Here is a 25400-nt window from a genome sequence, read left to right as displayed (position 1 = left end):
CAACCCGGCTGCCTCGGAGACGATCTGTCTGTCCCTGTAGCACCGGCACAGCTTGCCACCCTTGGCTACTCTGCAGCCTCTCTTCCCAGGCCTGTCAGCCAGATATGCCCTGCACCTTTTCGTCAAGGAAAATTAAGACAAATTTGAACCCAATTTATCTTCTGCTGCTGAGCTGTCTAATCCTGGGCTCTGTGCTGCTGGTGCCAGTGTTCAAGGTGTCAGTGACAGTTCCATTTGGCTGTTAATTACAGGACCTACTACATCAAAATGAAGCCAGAAACCTGTAATCCTAGTTTATGGATTCATGCAACACTCAGTATTTGTTAGCCCCATTCAGTATTGTCTCCTGCCCAGGAATCTTCATCCAACACCCAGCCCACGCGCAGCTGGAGGGAGCCTGCTCCGTTCTCCCCCCCACACACACACTGCGGTTGGGGAATTTTCAGTTGTTTTCGAGACAGAATGTTGTAACTAGGCACTGCCGGCAGCAGTGAGACGGACACCAGCTTCCTTCAGAGCACTCCATCTGCACAAGTCAATCCGTCGGCTGCCAGCACCTCCCACACCCGGTGAGCAGTCCGCAGTAGACACGGCCCAGTGAGCTCCCTGACTCACGATGAAAACTGGCCAAAGCTGGGTTCTCCCTCGTGTCCCTTGTTTTAGATTTTCATAGATTTTCATAGATTCATAGATTCTAGGGTCAGAAGGGACCAATGTGATCATCTAGTCTGACCCCCTGCACAAAGCGGGCCACAGAACCCTACCCATCCACTTCTATAACAAACCCCTAACCTATGTCTGAGTTATTGAAGTGTTCAAATTGTGGTTTGAAGACCTCAAGCTGCAGAGAATCCACCAGCAAGTGACCCATGCCCCACGCTGCAGGGGAAGGCGAAAAACCTCCAGGGTTTCTGCCAATCTGCCCCAGAGGAAAATTCCTTCCCGACCCCAAATATGGTGATCAGCTAAACCCTGAGCATGTGGGTAAGACTCACCAGTCAGCACTCAGAAAAGAATTCTCTGTAGTAACTCAGATCCCACCCCATCTAACATCCCATCACCAACCACTGGGCACACTTATCTGGCGATAGTCAAAGATCAATTGCCAAAATTAGGCTCTTCTGTCATACCATCCCTTCCATAAACTTATCAAGCTTAATCTTAAAGCCAGATATGTCTTTTGCCCCCACTACTCCCTTTGGAAGGCTGTTCCAGAACTTCACTCCTCTAATGGTTAGAAACCTTCGTCTAATTTCAAGTCTAAACTTCCTAGTGTCCAGTTTATACCCATTCGTTCTTGTATCTACATTGGTACTAAGCTTAAATAATTCCTCTCCCTCTCTAATATTAATCCCTCTGATATATTTATGAAGAGCAAGATCTGGGTTGCTGCATTAGCAGCTGGCCAGGAACATGAGGGCTGGACCTAAACGACATACACCGATGCAGCTCGCAGCTGCCCCGATCTTTGACACAGGACGCAGCCATGGCTGCTTGATGCTGAATGACAGCATTCACGTCATGCGCTCCCTGCTCCTGAAAGAGAAGCAGAACACCACTATTGATTCTCCAGAGGAGACCATGGGACACTTAGAACCAATCCTGCTCCTCAGCTGTCCAGGGCTGCCAGGGTTCTGGCTTTAGGCAGGGAGTAGTCAGCACCAAGTTACAGAAAACAGACACGCTAAAGGCTAAGCTAACGAGATACAGTTATTACTGGTACTTCGTTTAGACACTGTCACCCCACTGAGGCTGAGGTCATGGGTCAAACCTCACTGCAAGTCTAGGGAGCGTCACGTTTTCAACACTATGCCAGCGTGACACACCGTCAACCCCTGGTGAGGGCAGGAGCTCCCATCCCACAGGTCAGAACTCCAGGTTCTTAATGTCAGCAGGCCAAGGGTACCCATGGCCCAGGAAGTGCGGTACATGACAGCTGGGGCAGGCTTTATCCTTAACGGAGAGAGACCAATCAAATTCAGCTGTAACTCACATCAGCAGCCGGTCCAAGTAGGCAATCGCATACGGGGAGAGGGACTTGATCCCCAGCACTGGAAGCATAATGCCAAGCCACACTGCATAAAAGGAGAAAGCTATTAGAACAAGACAGGGAAGAATCTCTGAAGTGTTTCCTACTGACTGTCCAGAAACATGACCAGCGTAAAAGGTAGGTATTTATAAGAGCTACACACCTGCCTGAAGCTATCTGGGAGAGACAGGCAGGGAGATTAATGTTTTAAAGGGCCAGAAATGTTTTTATATGTAAACTGAAAACAAAACTCCTGTCTGTCAGGTGTAGTACACACCTTGTTAATGGGCATTATGCACACAGTATTGGTAGAATGGAGAGAGAGAGAGAGAGAGAGAGAGAGAGTGAGAGTGTGTGTGTGTGTGTGTGTGTGTGTGTGAACTGAAGGTATTATGTCTTTCCACAGTTCTGTTTACCCACGTCAAGTATCCCACAACACACCGCAAGGCTGAAGTCAGCATTGGCATTAGAAAATAGGCAGCCTGTCAAAGCCAGGATACAGGACTGGTGTGTCCTAGCACAGGCTGGGATGGAGCTCTGCATCAGCTGGCTGGGAACGCAGTATCCAAAACAGAGCGAAGAAAAGTACCACATAAAACAGCAGGTTAAGGAACTGTTACAGACTGGTGAGCTTGAGAATGGCAAACAGCTTTGCAACTTATACAAATCAGACTACAAATACTACCAGTTAAAACGCATACCTTCGAACTCCCCTTCTGTGTACGGTGAATATGCTGAGAGAAAAGAATTGCTTTCCAGAAGGACAATACGTATGTCTCCTTTTTTGTACTGTGCCACTTTGTCTTTGACAATCAATTTGGTCAAGGCTACATCTACACTGCAGCTCATGCCAGCATAACTTGTCACTTGGGTGTGAATAAACCAACCCCTGAATGACAAGTTACTCTGGCAAAAACACTCATGTGCACAGTGCTAGTTAGCCAAAGAGCTTCTCCTGCCGACAGCTGCTGCCACTCGCAGAGGTAGGATTTTGATGCCGATAGGAGAGCTCTCTCCCATAGGCACAGAGTGTCTTCACCACACACGCACTAGCAGCTCTATATAAATATATCAAGGGGGCTAACGTTAGGGAGGGAGAGGAATTATTTAAGTTTAGTACTAATGTAGGCACGAGGACGAATGGGTATAAACTGGATATTAGGAAGTTTAGACTTGAAATTAGACGAAGGTTTCTGACCATTAGGGGAGTGAAGTTCTGGAATAGCCTTCCAAGGGAAGTAGTGGGGGCAAAAGACTTTCCTGGCTTTAAGACAAAGCTTGATAAGTATATGGAGGGGATGTTATGATAGGATCGTTAATTTGGGCAATTGATCTTGAATTACCACCAGACAGGTCTGCTCAATGGTCTGCGGGGGAGATGTTGGATGGGATGGGTACTGAGTTGCTGCAGAGAACTCCTTCTTGGGTGCTGGCTGGTGACTCTCGCCCACATGCTCAGGGTTTAGCTGATCGCCATATTTGGGGTCGGGAAGGAATTTTCCTCCAGGGCGGATTGGCAGGTGCCCTGGAGGTTTTTCGCCTTCCCCTGCAGCGTGGGGCACGGGTCACTGGCTGGTGGTTTCTCTGCAGCTTGAGGTCTTCAAACCATTTTTGAGGATTTCAATAACTCGGTCCTGGGATTGGGGTTGTTATAAAATTGGATGGGTGGGGTTCTGTGGCCTGCCTTGTGCAGGAGGTCAGACTAGATGATCAGATTGGTCCCTTCTGACCTATGAGTCTATGAGTCTATGAGCACGGCCGTATCGGTGCAGCCGCAGCACCACAGCGCTGTACGTACAGACATGGCCCACGGGGTTCTTTGGTCTCGAACATTTTTAAGGATGCACCGTGAGTTTCCAAAGAAGTTAAGTGACCCCGGGCTTTTACTGTTGAAAATGATTTACCCTGGCAATGAAGAAGTCATGAAAGTGACGTAAGAGAAAGCTAATCCCATTAGAGAGAGGAGCCTCACCACACATTTACAAGGTCTTGTATGAATTATTTGGGGTCCCTCACCCACGGCGTCCCACAGCAACATGCCTGCAGTGACCTGCCTTTGCTATCTCCGGTATATGTCCTGTTTTCAAGTAGAGCAAAGCAAGTGCCTGAGTGGAAATTAAGTTCACTCTCTGGATCTCCCCAGACTGCATCTTCTGGACTCGGGCAGCTCATCCATTTTTACCTTTCAGTCCTTCAGTGAGGTCTGTGAATCCAGCTTGTCCCAGAGCCCACATGATTGTGAGGCATTTCATTGGCCTGTTCTGATGGGACCGTAACAGCTCTAAGTACTGAAGGGAAAATCAAACACGTTAAATTAAGTTAAGAAAACTCCACAGCCTCCCTCACCCCATAACATTCTCCCAAGAAAAGGCAGGGGAAGGCTCAGAGCAACACTTTACAAATCTGACCTGTAGCTAAGCCACCTTGTGCCATGGCTTTGCCATGGGAATTTGGGGACAGGAAACAACAGGACAAGAGCAGCTGAAACAAACCTGAAACTGACGTGTTTGCAGCAAGAGAGAGAACTAGACAAGATTCAAAGCAAGAAAGTCGTAACATGAGACTAAAACAGAGGGTGTATTTTATATTCAGTGCCAGGCATTCCCTCAGGTGCAACAAACACAGCTGTATCAGAGCAGATCTATTGCTTCAAAGCACAGGAGGGGAACAAATCAATGCTCCAGCAGCAAAAGAGCTACCAAAATTAGGCTACAAATGCCCTTGGCACAGGGTTAAAGGCCACAAGATACACACACGCCGAATAAATCAATGCTACCTGCAAGGGCATTTAAGATATAAGTGAGCTGCCACTAACATTATTCGCCCCAGAAGCTGAGACAAGCAGTGGGGAAAAATGTGAAAACCTGATGAGAAGCCACTGCTGTCTTTTCAGTGCTGTGCACTTGGTTCTCTCCACACCAGTTACTGATCCCCACAGCCTCTGGGCTTCAACTGCCCCCAAATACTCAGACATACAGAATCATAGATTAGGAGAGTTGGAAGGGACCTCAGCAGGTATCTAGTCCAACCCCCTGCTCAAAGCAGGACCAGTTCCCAAATGGCCTCCTCAAGGATTGAACTCACAACCCTGAGGTTTAGCAGGCCAATGCCCATCGAGTGACAGGCGGTGCCCCTGCAGTGTGCGGCCGTGTCCCAGCCCAGTGAGAAGCACAGAGACCCCCCCATCTCCCTGGGGCAGAGACTGAGCAGAGCCCCATGTTCGCAGACCCGGGGGCTCCATGGCCCTGCTCTGGGCCAGGACACATCAGCAAGCGGCCTGGGGTCCCGCAGCCCCGGATCCGGAGCCGCAGGGACACCGAGTTCAGCGGGGAGGCTGCGGCTGAGGGGGGAGCACAGAGCGCGTCACATTGTCACAGACATGACGGGGGGTGGGCAGGAGACCGGCAACTGGACACTGCGGGGAAGATGCGCCGAGCGCATTAGGGGGTGGGGCCGGGGGCAGATGCGCGGGGGGGCGCAGGGCAGTTGCGCCGAGCATGTGGGGAGGTGCCAAGCCAAGGGGCAGATGTGGGGGGGGGGCCTGCAAGGCAGCTGCGGCAAGTGTGCGGGGAGGGGGCAGGGCCGAGGGGCAGATGCGGGGGGGGGGAGGGGCAGTTGGGATCGCTCAGTTCCACATTCTCCCCCTCCCGACCCCAGACTTAGCACTAGGCCTCGCCCGCATACACAGCTGCAGTCCCTGCCCTGACCAGATTACACTTCAAGACAAGCTATAACAAATGGATGCAGCCGACAAGAGGAAGGACTGGAGAGCGCCAGGGTACTGCCGTAAGCTCAAGCCGTGACAGGCGGGCTAGGAGCCCAGCAGGAACCTGTCAGTCATTTAGAAGGATTTGGGTTTTTTTTAAACAAACGAGAAGCTGCCCCCACCTGCCCCCGTCACCAGCCAGATGATTTAGTCTGGCTGTGAGCTCTGTGAAGGATAGGAGGCAGGCTGAACAAATCACATTAATAAACCCTGACTGAGAGGCTTGGAAAGCAGCCTACTTCTTCATTTCCGGATTCTCAGTTTCATCAGCTGAACAGTACTTATGGCCCCAGAAAGGCAGTGTAATAAGATGAGACCATGACCCATAAACCCTCGGTATCAGAGGCCCGGGATGAGGCTTGAACTAAAGTAATAGTCAAGACTTGGCTAACACAGAGTAAAGTTAGGCTGTGAGCCAGGGGCAGGCCCTGCTCACAGGAGTTGGCAAGGAGAAGGCTGCTAACTGGACATATACACATAGCTAAAGGGTGTCAAGCACTAATACGATAAACACGGGCCAGGATGGCACCAGAACATTCCGGTACGAAGACATTCCACAGAGATAATGAGGAAGAGGCCGACCCATCCTAAAGACGACAGGGTCAGAAGGATAATACGATGGACAGACTTGTTTGTTCAAACCAACCTGTACCAGGGGAGAGGCAGCACCCCAACACGCAGAGGGGTTGTACCTCGGCACGTCAGAAGTGATGTGTAACTTGTTTGTACCTGTGTATAAGAACACACCCCTGGGGCGGTGTCTTTGTCCAGCCTAGAGGGCAGTGGAGAGTCCCCCCACTGACTGAGCCAGTCCATTGCCGGGGGCACTATGTACTAGCAGAACCGTAGACATCTGATCCGGGGAGTTAGAGACTGTTTTGTTTGGCAGTAAACCTGGCCGCGTGCCTGGGTACCTTATCAGAGTCTGTGGTCATTGGGAGTTCTCTCAGGGTTTGCTGTGCCAGCGATCTGCAGAGCCGGGGCAGCACGCAGAGGGAACACGCACGTAGCCGACTGGTATCAACACTGAACAGAGCAGAGCCCCGCACCGGTGCATCTGATGACACTGGTGATCCTGACCGCTGATTTGGTGAGTGAGCGAGCTGTCCGCTGTAGGAACCCCGATCTAACACGAGCTAGGGAGCCCCCGTAACCCCTCCCTGCAAATCCCACAGAGCTTAAAAAAATCTAATGGGGAAGAACCATGGAATTAAACCTGTACGGTGAGGGCAGAGACTAGCCCTGAAATGCAGAATATTGCAAACTATAACCAGGGCTGTTAAATGGTTAAGACAACATGCCACAAAATTGGTGAGACAAGTAACAGAAACAAAGAAAGTGTTAAAAGAATCAGAAGATGCTACAAAGCCCTGGACTGCTCTCACACTCCTTGCACGGTGGCAAGCAGTCCACAGACAACCAGCACAGGAACAGAATAAAACATTGGAAACAGCTGCAAGGAACCTACAAAAAATACATGTGCCGTCCCCTGTTACAAATATTGGTGGTTAACAGCAGGCTTCCGGTAGCTACCCAGTGCCTGAAAAATGGGGACAGAAGTGGAAAAAGGTGGCCCTAGTAAAATTAAAATATGAAACGGGGTCCACTGCAGTGCAACCACCACCTTAAGTCCTTCTACAGCACCGGGGTTAGGGTGCACGCTTGGACTGTGGGTGATCCCAGTTCAAATCCCTTCTGGGTTGGTTGAGAAGGGGTGGGCATCTCCATCTCAGTGGTTTGAGCACTGGCCTGCTAAACCCAGGGTGGTGAGTTCAATCCCTGAGGGGGCCACTAAGGGATCTGGGGCAAAATCAGTACTTGCTCCTGCTAGTGAAGGCAGGGGGCTGGACTCAATGACCTTTCAAGGTCCCTTCCAGTTCTAGGAGATATACCTTTTTTTTCGGGGGGACAGGGGGATAGCTCAGCAGTTTAAGCATTGGCCTGCTAAAACCCAGGGTTGTGAGTTCAATCCTTGAGGGGGCCATTTGGGGAACTGGGGTAAAAATCTGGGGACTGGTCCTGCTTTAAGCAGGGGTTGGACTAGATAGCTCCTGAGGTCCCTTCCAACCGTGAGATTCTATGATAAAAGCCAGGTTACAGTTAAACTTAAACTAGAACCTAGACTGGTACCTGTCAGAACGGCACAGGTAAGTGCACGGCAGGAAAGAGTAGCACACAATACCGTCACTGAATTGGTAAATCAAACAAAGGAAAAAATGGAACAGTTCACAGAGCACATTAGGAGACAGGAGCTGCGACTCGATCGGAGAGTGAATAAAGAAGAATTTCAAGGTAAAAAAACAAAATTAAGCAGGTTAACACCTAGAATTGATGCATTAACACATGGAGTTGCCCCAAAACAGTTAACTGCAGCAAAAAGGGCACCCGCGCCACCCATTTGGCATGCACACAAAAGCAACAGACACTGGGGGAACAAATTCAGGTTTTACAAGAGCAGGTAACTACCCCCACTCTCTCTCAGAGCCAGGATAAAAACCAGGGGCGCGGTTCCCAGCTGCTTTGACCCACAGAACTACACTCTGCGCTCATATCTAAAAATATAATCTTCTTTCTCAAATATTTTTACATACTGGTTAAGTTAGTTCTTTTATATGCTTCCCCAGGCCTGGGCTACACTAGCGCGGGCGTCTGAACTAAGATACGCAACTTCAGTTATGCTATTCGCGCAGCTGAAGTCAAAGTATCTTAGTTGGACTTCCCTGGCCGTCCTCACGGTGGCGCGTCGACCACTGCGGCTTCCCCGTCGACTCCGCCTACTCCTCCTGCCGAGGTGGAGTACGGGCGTCGATTTGGGGATCGATTTATCGCGTCTAGACGAGACGCGATAAATCAATCCCCGATGCATTGAACACTACCCGCCGATCGGGGTAGTATAGATGTACCCTCAGTTTGCTAAACTCGTTGCTGCTGCTGGTACTTTCAAATACCTCAATAGAGTTAACCTCTCTTGGCTCAGGTCTCACTACCTTCCTAGGTTGCTCTTTACCTCCCACCCCTTTCCCCCACCTCTCACTTCAGCTTTCTGTCTCTCTGTTTGAAAAGTTAGAGTTTTTACAGAAACCTCCAAAAGATAAAGCAACTGAAAACAGAACAAAACAAGAAATAAAAAGAAAACAAGATAAAAACTTTAAATAAATCCAGTAAATTAATTATTTTAACCCTTCAGGAATGCAACAGCTAGAATTACTCCTAACTTTCTGAAGATATGGTTATCTGATACCAAGGGTTTATGGTTCAGGGCTTCATCTTATTACAGGCAGAATAACTGATGCTTCTTAGGTGATGCCTATTCAACGAATGTGGGAATTTTCTGTAATGTTTTTATGATCCATATGCGGTATCCCCGGGCGCTTGGCACTGCTATCCACTGAGGTCTAGTCTACACTTCCTCAACATAACGACGTCGCTCAGGGGTGTGCAAAATCCACCCCCGAGTGACACAGCTAAGGCGACCTAACCCCAGAGTGGACACAGTTAACGAGACCTAACCCTTGACATAGATGCGGCTAGGGTGACAGAAAGATGCTTCCGTCAACTGAGCAACCGCTGCTCATGGAGACAGATACGTCAACAGAATAACCTGTTCTGTGGCTGCTGCAGTATGGCTGCAGTGCGGCAGCTGTGCCACTGTCACACCCGTAGTGCAGGCATTGCCTAGCTGGAAGCAGACTCTTCACAAGGACTCGCTCCAATCCACATGTGTGAATGGAGAATCTGGAAGGCTCAATGGAGCAGCAGAGAAGAAAAGACCTAAGCTGGAAACCAAAGAGGGAGTCAGGTGTGGACAGACATCTCTCAAGGAGGTCTGCTAGGACAGAGACAGAGAACAGAGCCGGTAAAGATGGGTGCAGAGCAATCCTACCTGCCAGGAGCATCAGCAGGAGACCACTGTTTTTTCCCAGTATGCTAGGTCTTGCGAGCAGGTGCATGGCCCAGGAACCGTATGAGAGAGAAGCTCGCACAGCTCCAGGATGCAATATGCCTGACTCTGCTGTTAGTGCCATTAGCCCCTCACTTCTAAACACACTTAGTCAGAAAAAAGGTCCAGCTCAAACACCTGGCAGGCTGTTTGTTGCCAATACAGGGCCTTAGCGAGCTTCCTCAGCCGCTGCGCAGCACAGGGACCTGGGGCAGACAGCACAGACAGCTGTGTCCCAAAGTGAAACCGAGCGAGTCACTGTGGAGGCCTGGGGGTTGGATTTTTCAACATTCATTAAAGAAACTGCCTGTTCCACAGTGGCTCACAGAAACCTTGGGAGCCAGGCCAAAGAGCAGTTTTATGGAGGGACAAAGGAGGAAAGCTCATAGCATCCAGCTAATTCCAGGCTTTCTAGGGTATGTGGCCTTCCAGCACTCAGCTGTGCCATACAATTCTCACAGGAGGGGCCCATCCACTCCCCGCCTTTTCTTCTTCTGGCCAGGGATTAATTAAAACAAACCATGAAAGGTCACATAAAAGTGAAGCTGTGGTTTGGTCTGGGTCACAGGAACACAGGGTTCAAACTATAATGGGCCAGAAAAGCAGAGTCAGCAGCACAATGGGATAGCACAAGACAGAGCCACAGCCCAGGGCACAACCGTAGTGACCGCATGGCCCATGTGCCAAAGTCAGTGCATTCGTTTGCTCTGAGTGAGTGTGATATTAAAAAAGTGGATCTCATCTCATCACTACTTAAGAGCAATAAGCAAAGCTAACAGGTAAACTTCCTTCTCCATTCTCTCCGGCTCAGACAAGAATCGGCGCCCTCTAACAGGGAAACAGGTTACTAGACAGCAATGAGATTCTTCAAGAGAGTGGCACCTGTATTTACTGGGGCTCTACATGTCTGGGCGGGAGCACTGACATCCACCTGTTTATGATGGGCTATTTCTACCCTCTGGAAACTTTCCAACCACGTCCCCATTGGGAAGGCGGCTGTCAGGAATACACTCTACCTCAGTGGCTCTCAACCTTTCCAGACAACTGTACCCCTTTCAGGAGTCTGGTTTGTCTTTCACACCCCGAAGTTTCACCTCACATAGAAACTACTTGCTTACAAAATCAGACATAAAAATACAAACGCGTCACAGCACATTAGTACTGACAAATTACTTACTTTCTTGTTGTTACCATATAATTATAAAATAACTCGACTGGGATATAAATACTGTACTTACACTTTAGTGTACAGTGTATCTAGAGCAGTATAAACAAGTCAGTGTCTGTAAGAAATGTTAGTTTGTACTGACTTCACTAGTGCTTTTCTTTAGCCTGTTGAAAAACTAGGCAATCTCTAGATGAGTTGATGTACCCCCTGGAAGAGCTGTGCGCACCCCTGGCTGAGACCCACGGCTCTATCTGAATTCTCCATCAGTATGTTCTATGCATGCTGGTCAGCACATTGGGGTGCTTAGAAGGAACGTGGCTCCCTCCACTAAGCTAGACAGATCCCTTGTGGCTCATGAAGCAAGAGATCTTTCTGAAGGACCAGCAGGACCCACTGCGTAGGAGGGGAATCGCTGTTTGGTTTTACAAGCAGGCCAGCCTAGTAGCTGGACACACCCATTACGCTCACCTTGCCCAGATTCACTGTTGCAATTTTAGGCTTGTCCAACACCACTGCCTGTACGCAGATCCGGTATCCATGCAGCGACTCCCCTGCAAAACACGCGACACCAGGCTCAGACTAGGCTGGAGTCCCAGCAGTTGAAGGTTATGTTGCTCTTAAACACATCTCCCTTCCCCCCCACAATATCCAAAAATGGAAGGGTTACCCCCCATCCACCGCCAAACAGCACACCCACCTGGGTTCGCACAACCCACTCCCCTGTCCAGCGTCTCTCTCTCTCTCTCACCCACTAACCCTTTCATAACAGAGGTGGGGCCCAGCATGATGCTTTGGGGTCCATTTCCTTCTGATCCATTCTCCTTGCTTTCCATTCCCATTCTGGGTCCCTCCCTCTGATCTCAGCCGTCCTGTGAGCACACACTTGCCTCTGCTAGACGGGAAGCACAGTCCCACCCCGGGAGATAATCACCCTCACTGTGGTGATCCCCAGCAGCCCTTGCCCCACTCACTCCACAACAGAGTCACCAAGTTTCTGAGAAATCACCACCAATAGCTTCTCCAGGCAGAAAAACCTCCTGCCTAGCCCCAGCTTCCAGGGAATGCAGAGGTGGCTGCTGCTGGCTCCCAGACAGATTCTGCCCCGGGGTAACTCAGTGGAGCAGCCTGGGACTAACCCCACCCTTGTTTAAATTACAAAGGGACACGGGGAGGGGAGCAGGAAGACAGTGGGCAGTGATGGTTATGAGAGCAGCTCATTCATTCCTCACTGCTTCACTATGATCATGAGTTGTGCACACTGCAGCCGCTCTGCAGCACGAAACCTGCAGCTGCTCCCTGGGAATTAAAACGTGAAGGTGGAAGCAGCACAGGAAGCTCCTTCTGGTTGTGGGATCAGCCCATGACTGGAATGGCTCTGCTAAAATGATCAGCAGTGAAATAGTTAATGTCAGTGTTTGTGTTATCTTTAGGTTTCAGAGTTAACACTTGTTGAGACTAATGAGGCAATTCACACCTCTCAGAGCTAGTGTTTCAGGCAGCCCACAGATTTACAAATCAACAGCATCAGTTCACACACTGGTCACATGTTCTCGGTTTTCTTATTTAAATGGCAGCTCAGGTTCTGGATCTGTTTGCGGGTGTCAGGGGGGAAGGACTGGGACTGCAGCAAACTTTGCAGCCACAAGACATGGAGCCCCCCAGCAACGATGGCATGCACACCGCAAGCAGCATATAATGATCACTCTAGGCTTGCTTTTGAAAGCTTTGGCGTGTGCCAAAAATACAAGGGGAAAGGGGCTGGGAGGAGGGTATATTCTGGGAGGCGTTCTCAGCTCAGGAATTCCCTCCCTGCCACAGTCCAATAGAGCCCAAATCTGAGCTGCAACTATCAGAAATGGAAACCAGTCAGAACAGGTTTCCCCCCAGCAGTCTGTGCGCTTTACCGTACAAGCGCCTACAAGATGTTAGGATGGTTAGTAGTGATAAACAGAAACACACAGAGAGAGATTCCTGTAGCTTCAAAACTTTCCTCAGCCTCAGAATGTCTCAAACCTACTAGCTCTAGGCTGGGCCTGTGAATGAGCTTCCTGCACGAGCAGCTCTTGGAACAACAGAACACAGGCAGTGCCGGTAGCCTAGAGATCCACTGAACTGACCAGGCTCTGGTCCAGTCGGCTCTTACTGGGTGTCATCAGGAGGAGGGAGAAAACTTGTTCACCTTAGCCTCCAATGATAGAACAAGAAACAATGGGCTTAAACTGCAGCAAGGGAGATTTAGGTTGGACATTAGGAAAAAGTTCCTAACTGTCGGGGTAGTTAAACACTGGAACAGATTGCCTAGGGAAGTTGTGGAATCTCCATCTCTGGAGATATTTAAGAGTAGGTTAGATAAATGTCTATTAGGGATGGTCTAGACAGTATTTGGTCCTGCCGTGAGGGCAGGGGACTGGACTCGATGACCTCTCGAGGTCCCTTCCAGTCCTAGAGTCTATGAGTCTTACCAGGAGTTTTGTCCAGCTCTTGCAACATAGTATAAATACAGTGGTCGAAGAAGAGCTCCAGCACGCTGGAGGCTTTCACTAGCAGGGACTTGATGATGCTTCTCAGCTCCTTGCTCACGAGACTGTAGGGGTAATCTGGAGCCAGAAGAACACACAAGTGTGAGGGAATTTCATGGGCCCACATTAACGCATGCTACTATCAAAGCCTGAAAGTGGCTTCAAGGAAACATGGCAATCCCAGATCATGTGCAATGCAGGGTCAACAAACAACTCTTATTCTCAGTTATGCCAGAGTTGGTATGCAGAGTTTAGGAATAAAAAGATTATTTTCTAACTACTTGTTTCACTGGAGTCACGTGGGATTTGGGGGAAAAAACATCGCAGTTCTGCATCTGTCTTCTAATCTACAGGAATGAGTGCTACATTCAGAACCTCGGTGGTTTTGTAATGCATAAAGCAGAAGAGACTCCCGCAAATAATCTCTCTTTACAACTGTTCCTTTCAAGATGGATGAACAGAGACCTTTGTATTCAGATTCTTGCTTGCAGGTAGACAGTGACCCACCAATAGAGCAAGTCATGCTGGCCTATGATTAAATCCCAGTTTCCCAGGCATCAGTGGTGCTCCAGAAGTGGGTTAGCAAGGACCACAGGGGTTCTTAAAATACAGGTGCGAGTCGCTAGATTATGAAGTGGGGGTCGCAAGTATATGCACAAAACAGAGAGCAACTGCTGTCAAATAGATCACTTCCATCTAAAGCGTTTCCAAAAGTTACACACACCTTTCCATGGCAATGTCGTGCATTTACTTCAAAAAGTATCGTAAACATAGAACGAAGCAACCATTGTTCCTAAACAAAATATACGTTTGTGGTATCACCACCTTCAGGAAGCTGAACTCTGATGATTGTGGCATTGTGCGTGCAGGTTTGTTGTTTTGAGACTAAAAAGGTGGGACTGAGACAACATTAGAGGGCTTGACTGTTCAGCAGCTGAAGAGCTGCATTAAACTGCAGACCAATCAGAACACTGAGATCAGCAAAAGAAAGATAATTTATAATGTAACAGTCAGCCACACAGGCAGGGTGGTGCTGGGGGGAGAGAGCCCTTGCAGGGGCAATAGCCACTCCAAATCTGCCTTAGCCCCCCCACCCGGAGCCAACCTTTCCAGCACACATGTCAAACGCTGCACAGAAGTAAGGGTGGCATGGCACGGCATGGCATTGCCACCCTTACTTCTGCAGTCCTGTACTACTGCTGCTGCTGGCAGCGCTGCCTTCAGAGCTGGGCACCCAGCCAGCAGCCGCTGCTCTCCAGTCACCTACCTCTGAAGGCAGCAGGCTGCTCCTGGCCGTGGTGTGGCCTTCAGAGCCGGGAGGCTGTGAAAAGTGATTAACAAACATACATATATCACTTTCCACAGCAGACTTTGCGCCCCATTGCGACCCTTACTTCTGCACTGCTGCTGGCGGCGGGACTGCTTCTCCTTTCAGAGCTGCCTGGCCCTGTAGCTGCGCCTCTGTCAGCAGCAACACAGAAGTTAAGGAAGTAATGGGGCACAAAGTCTACTGTGAAAAGTGATATTGACAAAGTTTCTTTGTGCCCTTCCCAGTATTAAACAGTAATATAACAAATTAACTTTTATGCTTATAACAATCATCCAATAAAAATATGTTTCAGTCTTAATTTAAAAGCAGTGAGAAAATGTAAATTCATTTTGAACAGCATTTAAAATAGTGTTAAATATAAAAAGGTGTTTTTAATTTATCCGAGGCGTCGCAATCCGAGGCTTGCTGTCTGAAAGGAGTTGCCAATACAAAAACTTGAGGCCCACCGCCATCCAGGACCTTTGTTGTCCAATTTTAGAACCATAGGTGAGAAAATGTAGGCTCTTGTAGAGCAGGTCAGATTAAGGAAAGTCACTAATTTGTCAGTCCTCTGCCATGTGCGAAGACAGTGACTTTTTAACTGGTGTAGACACACATCAAATTACAGAAGGATACAGAATGAAGCAAGTGCCCCATGCTTTATCTGCAGTGTTACAGATGAGGTTTATGATTCTGTTCCACCCTCGAGGTACACAAAAGCCTGCTGACTGAGGAAAAGCTACTTGTTAGATGAAAAACATCTTGCTCTATATAACATGTGCACACGCAAAGTACCTGAAACAGATGGGTGCCAGCACACGGCTCATACGCAGAGTGAGCTTTCAAATACAAAGATTACAATCCAGTGGCTGCCTGGAAGCCAGCCTCCACGTTTCCTCCGGTGGCTGCTGAACTAGCAGTAGCCACTATCAAGAATGTTGTGCAAGCCTAGCATAGATAAGGCCAAAGTCAACATGTCCAGCACTTTGCTCCTTTAGCCCTTGGATTCCTACATTCCAAAGCCAGAAGGGACCACGGGGACCATCTAGTCCAGTGGTCCCAACACCTTTTACGTTGTGCCCCTCCTTACCACTGTCCATGCTCCACACACACACCCCGGAAGCCTTGCTTGGGAGCCAGGGCTAGTGCCATGGCTGAGGGCGGAGCTGATGGTGGGTGGGGGCCGATGAATGGAGGGGGGTGAGGGAGCAAGGACCCCTCCCTCCCCCCATGGGGGTTAGCCTGGGCTCCGCCACCCTCCCAATGTTCCCCTGCACCCCCTTAAACATTCCTCTCCTCTCCTCCCCTCCCCTCCCCCCCAGCGGGGTACAGTTTGGGGACCACTGATCTAGTCTGGCCTTCTGAGAACTCCAAAAATAATTCCTAGAGCCTATCTTAATTTAAAAGCAGCAAAGAGTCCCATGGCACCTTACAGACTAACAGACGTTTTGGAGCATGAGCTTTCACGGGTGAATACCCACTTCGTCGGATGCATCCGAAAGCTCATACTCCAATATGTCTGTTAGTCTATAAGGTGCCACGGGGCTCTTTGCTGCTTTTACAGATCCAGACTAACACGGCTACCCCTCTGATACTACCTTAATTTAAAAATTGTCAGTGATGGAGAATCCACCACAGCCCTTTGAATTTTAAAATTTTAAATTTAAATAAATTAATGGAAATATCCTATCTCCTAGAATTGGAAGAGACCCTGAGGGGTCATTGAGTCCAGCTGCCTGCCTTCACTAGCAGGACCAAGTACTGATTTTGCCTCAGATTCCTAAGTGGCCCCCTCAAGGACTGAACTCAGAACCCTGGGTTTAGCAGGCCAATGCTCAAACCACTGAGCTACCCCGCCTCCCTAAGCCCTTGGTATGTTGTTGCACTGGTTAATTACTCTCCCTGTTAAACATTTACCTTAGTGCCAGTCTGAATTTGCCTAGCTTCAACCTCTATCCATTGATTCTTTCTGTGCTGGACTGAAGAGCCCATTATCAACCATTTGTTCCCCATGTAAATACTTACAGACTGTGATCAAGTCACCCCTTAACCTTCTCTTTGGTAAGCTAAATTGATTGCACCCCTTGAGTCTATCATTACAAGGCAGGTTTTCTAATCCTTCAATCATATTCATGGCTCTTCCCTGATTCCTCTCCAAATTATCAACATCCTTCTTGAACTGTGGGGACCAGAACTGGACACAGTACTCCAGCAGCAGTCACACTAACGCCAAATAACCTCTCTGCGCCTACCGGAGATTTACGTTTATGCATCCCAGGATCACATTAGCTCTTCTGGCCACAGTGTCACACTGGGAGATCATGTTCAGCTGATTCTATGTAATATGTAAAAATGGCCTGCATTCTTGTTACTAAATGTATACATTTAGCCATACTAAAACACACATTGTTTTTGTAAACTGGGTGCAAGCAGAGACCCAGATAGCTCTGAGTCAGGGACCTGTCCCCTTCAATATTTACCACCTCCCCAGTTTTTGGGTCATCTGCAAACTATCTGTGATTTTGTTTTCTTCTAGGTCATTGATAAAAAGGTTAAAGAGCGTACAGCCTAGAACTGATCCCAGCAGGATCCCCCACTAGAAACACACCTCATTTACAATTACATTTTGAGACCTATCTGTGAGCCAGTTCTGAATCCATTTAATGTGTGCAATCTTAATTTTATATCATTCTAGTTTTTTAATCAAAATGTTATGGGGTGCCATCAAATGCCTATAGAGAAGTCTAAGTATATTATCTCAACACTATTACATTGATCAAATAAACTTGTAACCTCATAAAAAAAGATGTTAAGTTAGTTTGAAAGGGTTGATCTTCATACATTCATGTTGCTTTGCATTAATTCTATTATAGTCTTGTATCAGCTGCTCCATTATCTTGCCAGGGATCAATGTCAGCCTGACAGGCCTATAGTTACCTGGGTCATCCCGTTTACCCTTTTAAAAACTGGCACATCAGCAGCCTTTTTTCAATCTTCTGGACTTTCCCCAGTGCTCCAAGACTTATTGAAAAATCAACATTAATGGCTAGCTCTTTCAAAACTCTTGGATGCAAGTCATCAAGACCCACTGATTTAAAAAAGTCTAACTTTAGTAGCTTCTGTTTAACATCCTCCAGAGATACCAATGGAGTGGAAAGAGTGCTATCATCACCATTTGATGAGACTATATCATGTGTCTTTTCCCCAAATACAGAATAGAAATATTTATTGAACAGTTTTGTCTCTTCTGCACTATTATTGATAATTTTATCATTTCCATTTAGTAGTGAACCAATACCACTGTCAGGATTATTTTTGTTCCTAATACATTTAAAAAACTCTTTATTGTCCTGAACTCTGCAGCCATAGATGTCTCCTTGTGTCCCTTGGCTTCCCTGATAAAAATATTCTACAATTTTTAACTTCTGATTTATATTCATTCCTGTCAACTTACTCTTTCTTCTATTTGTTATGCACATTTTATATGTATAATATATTTATAGCTGCCTTCACTTCCCTTCTAAACCAGATAATTTTTTTAATCAGCACGGCCTTCTTCCTTGATTGTGAGATTGTGCCTTCAGAGGTATCTAGTAAAGTATCCTTAAATGATCACATTTTTCTGATTAAACTCTTCCTCCCAGCTGATCTGGCTCATAATTGTTTTCAGCTTTGTGAAACTGGCCCTATTAAAGCACCAAATATGTATATTACTAGCCTGGACTTTATGCTGGTTGCGCATGATAAATGTGATAAAGTCATGATCACGTGTACCTATGCTACCATTAATTTTTAGTTCTGTGATCAGTTCCTCTCTATCTGTTAGGATGAGGTCTAATGTAGAATTTCTTTCCCCAGGTTGTCTGCAACTTTCTGGATTAGGAAATTGTCATCTGTGCTGTTGAGAAATTCCAAGGATGTTTTACTACTGGCAGCATGAGACCTCCCACGTGTCACTCAGACTAAAGTCCCCAGTGATTATGCACCTTTTTTTGATACACATTATGGACAGGTGCATAAGGAAGCTGACATCTGGTTCACTGCTGCGATTTGATGGTTTGCAGCAGACACCAACTAACACCCCATCTTGTGCTCTCACCTGCCAGGACAATGATCTGTGCCTGTGAGGGACAGAACTACAAGAGAACTACAGCCCTGATGAGCGCTGGTTTTCTTTAGCATACTGTACATTAACTCAACCTCAGGTTCAAGATTTTTCCTCTGTGACGTAAATATGCAAGAATAAAAATGGGAGCAGGTTTGTAAGGAAGGGAACAATTTGGGTTTAAAATGAGACCTGTATCTTAGAGTTACAATTAGAACATTTCCTTATGGTAATGATTAGACCACTAGCTATTAAGCAGATTGGCTAATTTTAAGCACCATGTCATGCAGACCTGCTCTGAGAAGAGTGGTAAAAATGCCTGAGTCCTGTTTACACCACAGGTTCCACCACTGCAACCCCTTTTCTGAGTGCACCCGTGGGTGTTGAGTTATGGGCCCATCTTTGCCTAGCTCAAGGGTGCATCAGAACTGACCAAGATGCCCGTGTTAGCAGGCTGGCATCAGCGTTTGTAAAGCAACATGCAAGATGAGAGCATGGCTATCAGGATGAGGTTTTACTGCCCTCATGCCACTCGAGCATTTCACGCTGGACAGTTTGTTATTTAAAGAGTCACTGACCAGGAGTATGCTGGCTGAGCGTGGGGTCACTCCGAGGGGTCTGCAGCTTGTAGTTTAGATATCCAGCCAGGTCTTTAACCCACACAGATGGGTTCTCAGGAAACACATTCTGACTTTTATCCAGCTCCTTCTGAAGCTCTGTCAAATCAAGCTGTAAAAGACACACAAAGAACACAGTATAAAATCTCAATCTGAGAGTCAGAGAACAGCTCTGAAACCTAACTATGCTCGGTATGGAAAAGCGAGATCTGAAATATAAGTTAGTTCAGGAAGGCTGTGTAAAAAGATAGCTGAACTACATTTCCATCTGTACTGGTGCAAAAAGAGCCCTGCGTTTCCAATACCTGACATGAACAATAGCAGTTCTATTGACACACAAGATCTGGGTTTGGTTTTTTATATAGAAACTATCAAAACTAGTGAAGCCCAGTGCTGAGGGCGAAGAGGAAAATAAAAAATATGCAGGGACCTGACCACGTGTCCAGAACTGAACAGATTTTTATAGCAACACTGAAGTCAGTAAAGCAAATAAAAATAAAACACTGTTCTAAACTGAAAAGAGACTACGCAGAACTTGCCCCTTCTTGCTCCCCATGAATATGAAAGTCAGAGCTGGTGACTAAAATATGTTTTCACCACTTTAGGCACCTGTTAGCACTAGCAAGCCAACAGCTGAAAGGGAGTCACACCTGGACCTGACTATTTCCTGCAGCAACAGAACTATTTGCTAAGTTTCAATTAGAAGGCCAATTGGTTCAATTTGTGCATCCCACCAACTGGCAAGAGGAAAAACAGGTGTTACCAAAGGCATAATCTGAAGATAATGAGATGGCATGTAGCTGCATTTTCCCTAGCAGTCTGAGAGTCAACCATGCTGAGTTGTACACACTTACCACTATGCACAACTGTGTTTGTATCAGAATCAGTGCACTTTGGGGGGTGAACCTGCACAGAGACCTGGAGGTAGGAAATGACTTGATAGCAAGATTCCTTGCTTGTCTGAAAAACCCGAAACCAGCCCATACCCAGGGCCAATAACTAGTCTACTTCAAGATACGTTCTTACCATTGTCACCCTCTGCCTACTTGACACATCTTGTTTTAAAATTAGATTGGAAGCTCTTCAAGGCAGGGACCATCTCTTGCTACACCTCTAAACATGCCCAAAGACAGGAGGGCCTGTTTGCCTGGAAACATTACTGGATCATTGTGCAAGAACTGAATGTCTAGTCCACTGCACCCTCAGAGACCAGCCATGTACGCTTCCTAAATTCTATTCTAAAAGCCTGGTTCTTTATCCCCTTCCACACTCAGTCCGCTTGGATTGCTCTTTTTAACGCCTAACTTCTATCCTTCTTGTAAAACACAAACACAATTAACACTGACGCACAAGATGAATTTGGCTTAAACCAGAACTCGAATGTAAATGGTAACGTCTTTCTCCAACAGAAACGTACCAGATACCCCTATGATGAGCATGGAGTAAGAACCTAGATTAAAGAGAAGGAAGTGAATACAGGAGCCCAGCAGACAGCTGGTGTACCAGGTCTTCATTATGCCATGACAAGTTTCAATGTAATCCTTGTTTGTTTGGCTTATTGAGAGAGTCAGTCTACACTCAGGTACCAGGTCAATGGGCACTGTATAAGCACCTAGACAGACAAACACCGTAGCAGGTTTACTTAGAACATGTCAAGCTCGCACCAGCTGAACTGCAGCCCATTTCCCCAGGAGGTGTGATAAACAAGATGTGAGAGAATATTCCCAGCAGTGAAGCCTTCGTAGAGTTCCTCCCAGAGAGCACGAGAAGTGGGCAGAGAAGCAGCCAGTGCTTCCTTTCTAGCCTGCTGGGGTCTGAAGGGACTTTCCTGCCTACAGGAGCAACACAACTTCAAGTGCCTGTCGCAAAGGAGAAAAACAGAACTAATTCTTGCAATTACGTTTCTGCCAACCAAGTGACAAGATCATTCGCTCCACTCACGCAGCAGGCAACAGGACTGGGATTATTAATTGCCATTACTGGGATTACAGTAGCACCCAGGAGCCCCAGTCATGAGCCAGGCCCCCATTGGCTGAGGCGCTGTACAAACAGAGAACAAAAAGAGAGTCCCAGCCTGGGCTTTGGCCTGTCATAGCAACAAGGCGTTCGGGTTTTTTAAAAAGGAAGACAAGTTTCACTTCAAATAATCAATGTGACCTCCAAGAATGGCACTAGACACACCAGGGCAGGAGCTGGGAGTGCCCCTATCTCATCTCATTTGCGCTGGGAGCACTGGAATGATGATACTGGGACAGAGACAGTACACTCCCTATGCTATTTTCCTCACCAAGATTTAACAATGTTATTACAGTTAATGTTAACATTATATAAGTGTCTGTACATCCGGGCACAGTGCTTAACCTGCAGGAAGGCTGGTTTAAAAGCCACACAATACATACAGTGTATTAAAACTCCAGAGAGGCCCTACTGTTCTGCAGAGAAACTTATTCAGACAGTGCAACAGCGAACCACAAACTAGCAGTTTGGCTCAGAGGACTAGGGCACGGCAAAGGCAGCAGCCTCTGACATCTGAACTCTAGGAAGAGGTAAGATGGGCACTTTCCAGAATTGGTGCAGAAGGGAATGCTGCTCCTCAAGGCACACGTGTAGTTTGGGCATCACAATCTGCTCCACTAGTCTGGACGAGCAATCTCCTACATCAGGGGTCGGCAACCTTTCAGCAGTGCTGTGCCGAGTCTTCGTTCATTCACTCTAATGTAAGGTTGTGCGTGCCAGTAATACATTTTAAAGTTCTTAGAAGGGCTCTTTCTAGAAGTCTATAATATATAACTAAACTATTGTTGTATGTAAAGTAAATAAGGTTTTTAAAACGTTTAAGAAGCTTCATTTAAAATTAAATAAAATGCAGAGCCCCCCGGGCCAGTGGCCAGGACCCAGGCAGTGTGAGTGCCACTGAAAATCAGCTCAGGTGCCGCCTTCGGCACCCATGCCATAGGTTGCCTACCCCTGTCCTACAGCTCTGAAACCATCACAGTCAGTATCCGAGTCCCCAAGATGGAAGAGCAACAGAGAGAACTGCACAGGAGGCCAGGAACCTTCACATTCTAGTGTACTCGGTTTTTACATTCTGCTACTCCCATCCAGTTGAAATTACTAGCTAGCTCTTCCGAAAGCTGTTTTCCCTTTACATCCTCTGACTTTGTATTCCTGTGAGATAACAGAACTTCTCTTTAGAGACACGTTTCTCCACTCATCATTTTTCCTTACATGATTCTTTTAGCCCCCTGCATTCTTCCTGATCCCTTTTCACCTCGCTCCCACATTTCAACACCTTGCTTTTCTTAAGACAAGCTTCACAGATTTCTACAACACAGCACATGCCCGCCCTGGTGTTTAATATAGAGGTGCAAACCCTGGAGATAACAGGTCCCAGCATGCAGTGTTCCAGGATGGCGAACTGCCTGCTGAGAACTGTCAGTTCGCCATCCACCCTATTCTCTCCTATAAACAGGACAAAATCTCAGTCCCAGTGCACCATCTTGCCCCCATACCCAACACATACCCCTCAAAACCTGCCTAAGGGCTCACTTCTTCCATGCAACCTGCCACTGTAGCACACATTAGTCATATGACTTCCCCACCCCAACAGTGGGTAGTAAACGATGGAAAGGGGGGAAATGAAGAGAACACTTTCCTATGGATCTTCCAGTGAATTTTGGAAGCTAAGAACCTCAAGCAAAGGACTAAATTTGTGTCTCAGACAGCACTGTGCAAACAGCTGGCATTTAATTACACTAATGCATACATCTCTGACAGCTCTATTTTATGGAAATGAAGTGCCGCTCTTCAGCTTCTGAAACATTAACACTGGGGCTGGAGACTACGGGCACCCTACGCTCTGCGGCGGCTCTGGGCCTGGCTTCTTGTGACATCACCAGGATGAGTTGAGATGAGCAGGCCCATCTACAAACTCCTGACTCTGATACACTGCTCTTCACGCCCTTCTGCTTCAGTAACAGGAGGTACAAAACTCACAGCTTTCAGTGCATCCTCCAGCGTTCGGAATTTGCCTTGCTTGAGTCCTGCATCAACTGCAGTTGACTTTTTAGCATTTTTCCCCATGTTCTGTTTTTTGTGATGCTGCTCAGGGGCAGGGGCTGGAGGCACTTGCTCTTTGTTCTGCTTCTTCAGAGTTTTCTCAAAGCCCAGCTCAAAGATGGTGTCTGATGTAGCGATAGGTGCTACAAATGAGAAAAACAGAGCCAAATGATGAGTTTGGCTGAGGCAGCAGAGGCCGCTCAAGTAGAAGCAGATGTACTGGGATGAAGCACATCGGCTAAAAAAGACCCCATAAAAAAGCAAATCCAGTATTAAGTGAATAAAACTTTTACAAGTCAGAGACTACAGCTGCTTAACAAACCACTATCTCCCTTGTACAGAGGCTTGGCACTGAGGTCAGTCTCCTTGCCTCCAGGCTGAGCCCTGGGCAGCAGGATGGGCTGCATGGCAAGTGACCATTTAATGTAAGGAAGCATGCGTCTCTCCCACCCACCCGGGGGCTGGGGCAGGACTCAGCCCCCTCCAGGCACTGCTGGCTCGCCCATCACTGCGGTACCCACAGGCCAGGCCTGCGGAGAGCTGTGCACCCTGCTGGTGGAGGGAGCAGAACAGACCCTCCCACAAGTCCCATGGGAACAGCGACCCCACAGCACTCGCCCTCCTGCGCCCACGGCCGGCCCCCCAATTCCTGTGCAGGGGGCCAAGCCCGGCTGGGAGGCGGCATCAGCTCTGAGCCCCAGGGCCGGCCTCTGCTCTCACTTACAGGGCATGGTGCTGAGCCCCCCAGTGCAGGCTGGGGCCCCGCCCGCGCCCCCCGGGGGGCCGAGCCCCACTCCCCCGCCCGGATCGTACCACACTCTCCCCCCAGCCCGCACCCCCCCGGGGGCCGAGCCCCACTCCCCCGCCCGGCCCGCGCACCCCCCCGGGGGGCCGAGCTCCACTCCCCCCCCGGCCCGCAGCCCCCCGGGGGCCGAGCCCCACTCCCCCGCCCGGCCCGCGCCCCCCGGGGGGCCGAGCCCCACTCCCCCGCCCGGATCGTACCACACTCTCCCCCCAGCCCCACTCCCCCCCCGGCCCGCACCCCCCCCGGGGGCCGAGCCCCACTCCCCCGCCCGGATCGTATCACACTCTCCCCCCAGCCCGCACCCCCCCGGGGCCCGAGCCCCGCCCCCACTCACAGGCCGAAGGCAGCAGGCGGCCGCTGTTGGCCTCCTGCAGCGCCCTGCGCCCGGCAGCGCCCCCCGCGGGCCGCCGGCCCCGGCCCCTGCGCACCAGCTCCCAGCGCCCCGCGCCGGCCGGGCCCACCGAGGCCATGGGGCCGCCAGTCAGCGCGCAGCCAGGGCGCGCGCCCGCGACAGGCAAGCAGGGAGCGGGGCGCGCGCCACGGGCCGCGCGGATTGGCCTCCGGCGCGGGGACGCGCCCCCGGGCCCCGCGCTCGCTCTGCCACGTCTCGGCCCCGCCCCCTCGGCCTCGCTCACATGGACCAATCGGGGCCTAACGGCGGCTGTCTCCGCTTGGGAGGGGCCGCTCCCCCCACCGCCTCAGACAGCCCGGAGCCCCGCCCCCCAGAGACCCCGCCCTCAGAGCCCCTTGCCCCACCTCAGACAGCCCAGAGCCCCGCCCCCCAGAGACCCCGCCCCCAGAGCCTCTCCCCCACCTCAGTCAGCCCAGAGCCCCTCCCTCCAGAGACCCCTCCTCACTCCCACTCATGTCATACAGCCCCAGGGCCCCTCCCCCAGAAACCACTCCCACCCACTGGTCCCCTCCCACAGCATAGAACCCCAGAGCCCCTCCCCCCCACCTCAGACAGCCCACAGCCCCTCCCCCAGAGACCCTTCCCCACTCTTACCCTCTCCCCTCAGACAGCCCCGAGCCCCTTCCCCTCAGAGCTCCCCTCCCCTCCCCCTTACCCACCCCCACATTCCC

General features: G+C 49.1%; 2 protein-coding genes across 5 annotated transcripts in view; both read right to left on the bottom strand.

Annotated features, from left to right (window-relative positions):
• The window catches only part of AGBL5 (AGBL carboxypeptidase 5), a 93755-nt gene extending 88570 nt beyond the window's left edge, over positions 1 to 5185 (bottom strand). The window contains exon 1 of the mRNA XM_050948732.1: positions 5114 to 5185. The gene's annotated coding sequence lies outside the window, so the exon portion shown is untranslated. The remainder of the gene's footprint in view (positions 1 to 5113) is intronic.
• Positions 1 to 24802, bottom strand: part of TMEM214 (transmembrane protein 214) — a 44517-nt gene extending 19715 nt beyond the window's left edge. For 3 of the 4 annotated variants that reach the window (XM_050948795.1, XM_050948796.1, XM_050948799.1), the window contains exons 1-7: positions 24652 to 24802; positions 23450 to 23655; positions 19415 to 19565; positions 13366 to 13500; positions 11372 to 11454; positions 4212 to 4317; positions 1994 to 2075 (exon numbers count right to left, since the gene is read on the bottom strand). In XM_050948795.1, coding sequence (XP_050804752.1) covers positions 1994 to 2075; positions 4212 to 4317; positions 11372 to 11454; positions 13366 to 13500; positions 19415 to 19565; positions 23450 to 23655; positions 24652 to 24787 — 899 coding nt within the window. In that variant the 5' untranslated portion in view covers positions 24788 to 24802. The remainder of the gene's footprint in view (positions 1 to 1993; positions 2076 to 4211; positions 4318 to 11371; positions 11455 to 13365; positions 13501 to 19414; positions 19566 to 23449; positions 23656 to 24651) is intronic. The other variant, XM_050948798.1, reaches the window with a different exon arrangement.
• Between the last annotated feature and the right edge of the window lie 598 nt (positions 24803 to 25400).

Source organism: Gopherus flavomarginatus, chromosome 4 (assembly GCF_025201925.1).
Source record: "Gopherus flavomarginatus isolate rGopFla2 chromosome 4, rGopFla2.mat.asm, whole genome shotgun sequence".
Classification (NCBI taxonomy): Eukaryota; Metazoa; Chordata; order Testudines; family Testudinidae; genus Gopherus; species Gopherus flavomarginatus.
This window is presented reverse-complemented; position numbering and strand designations above follow the sequence as displayed.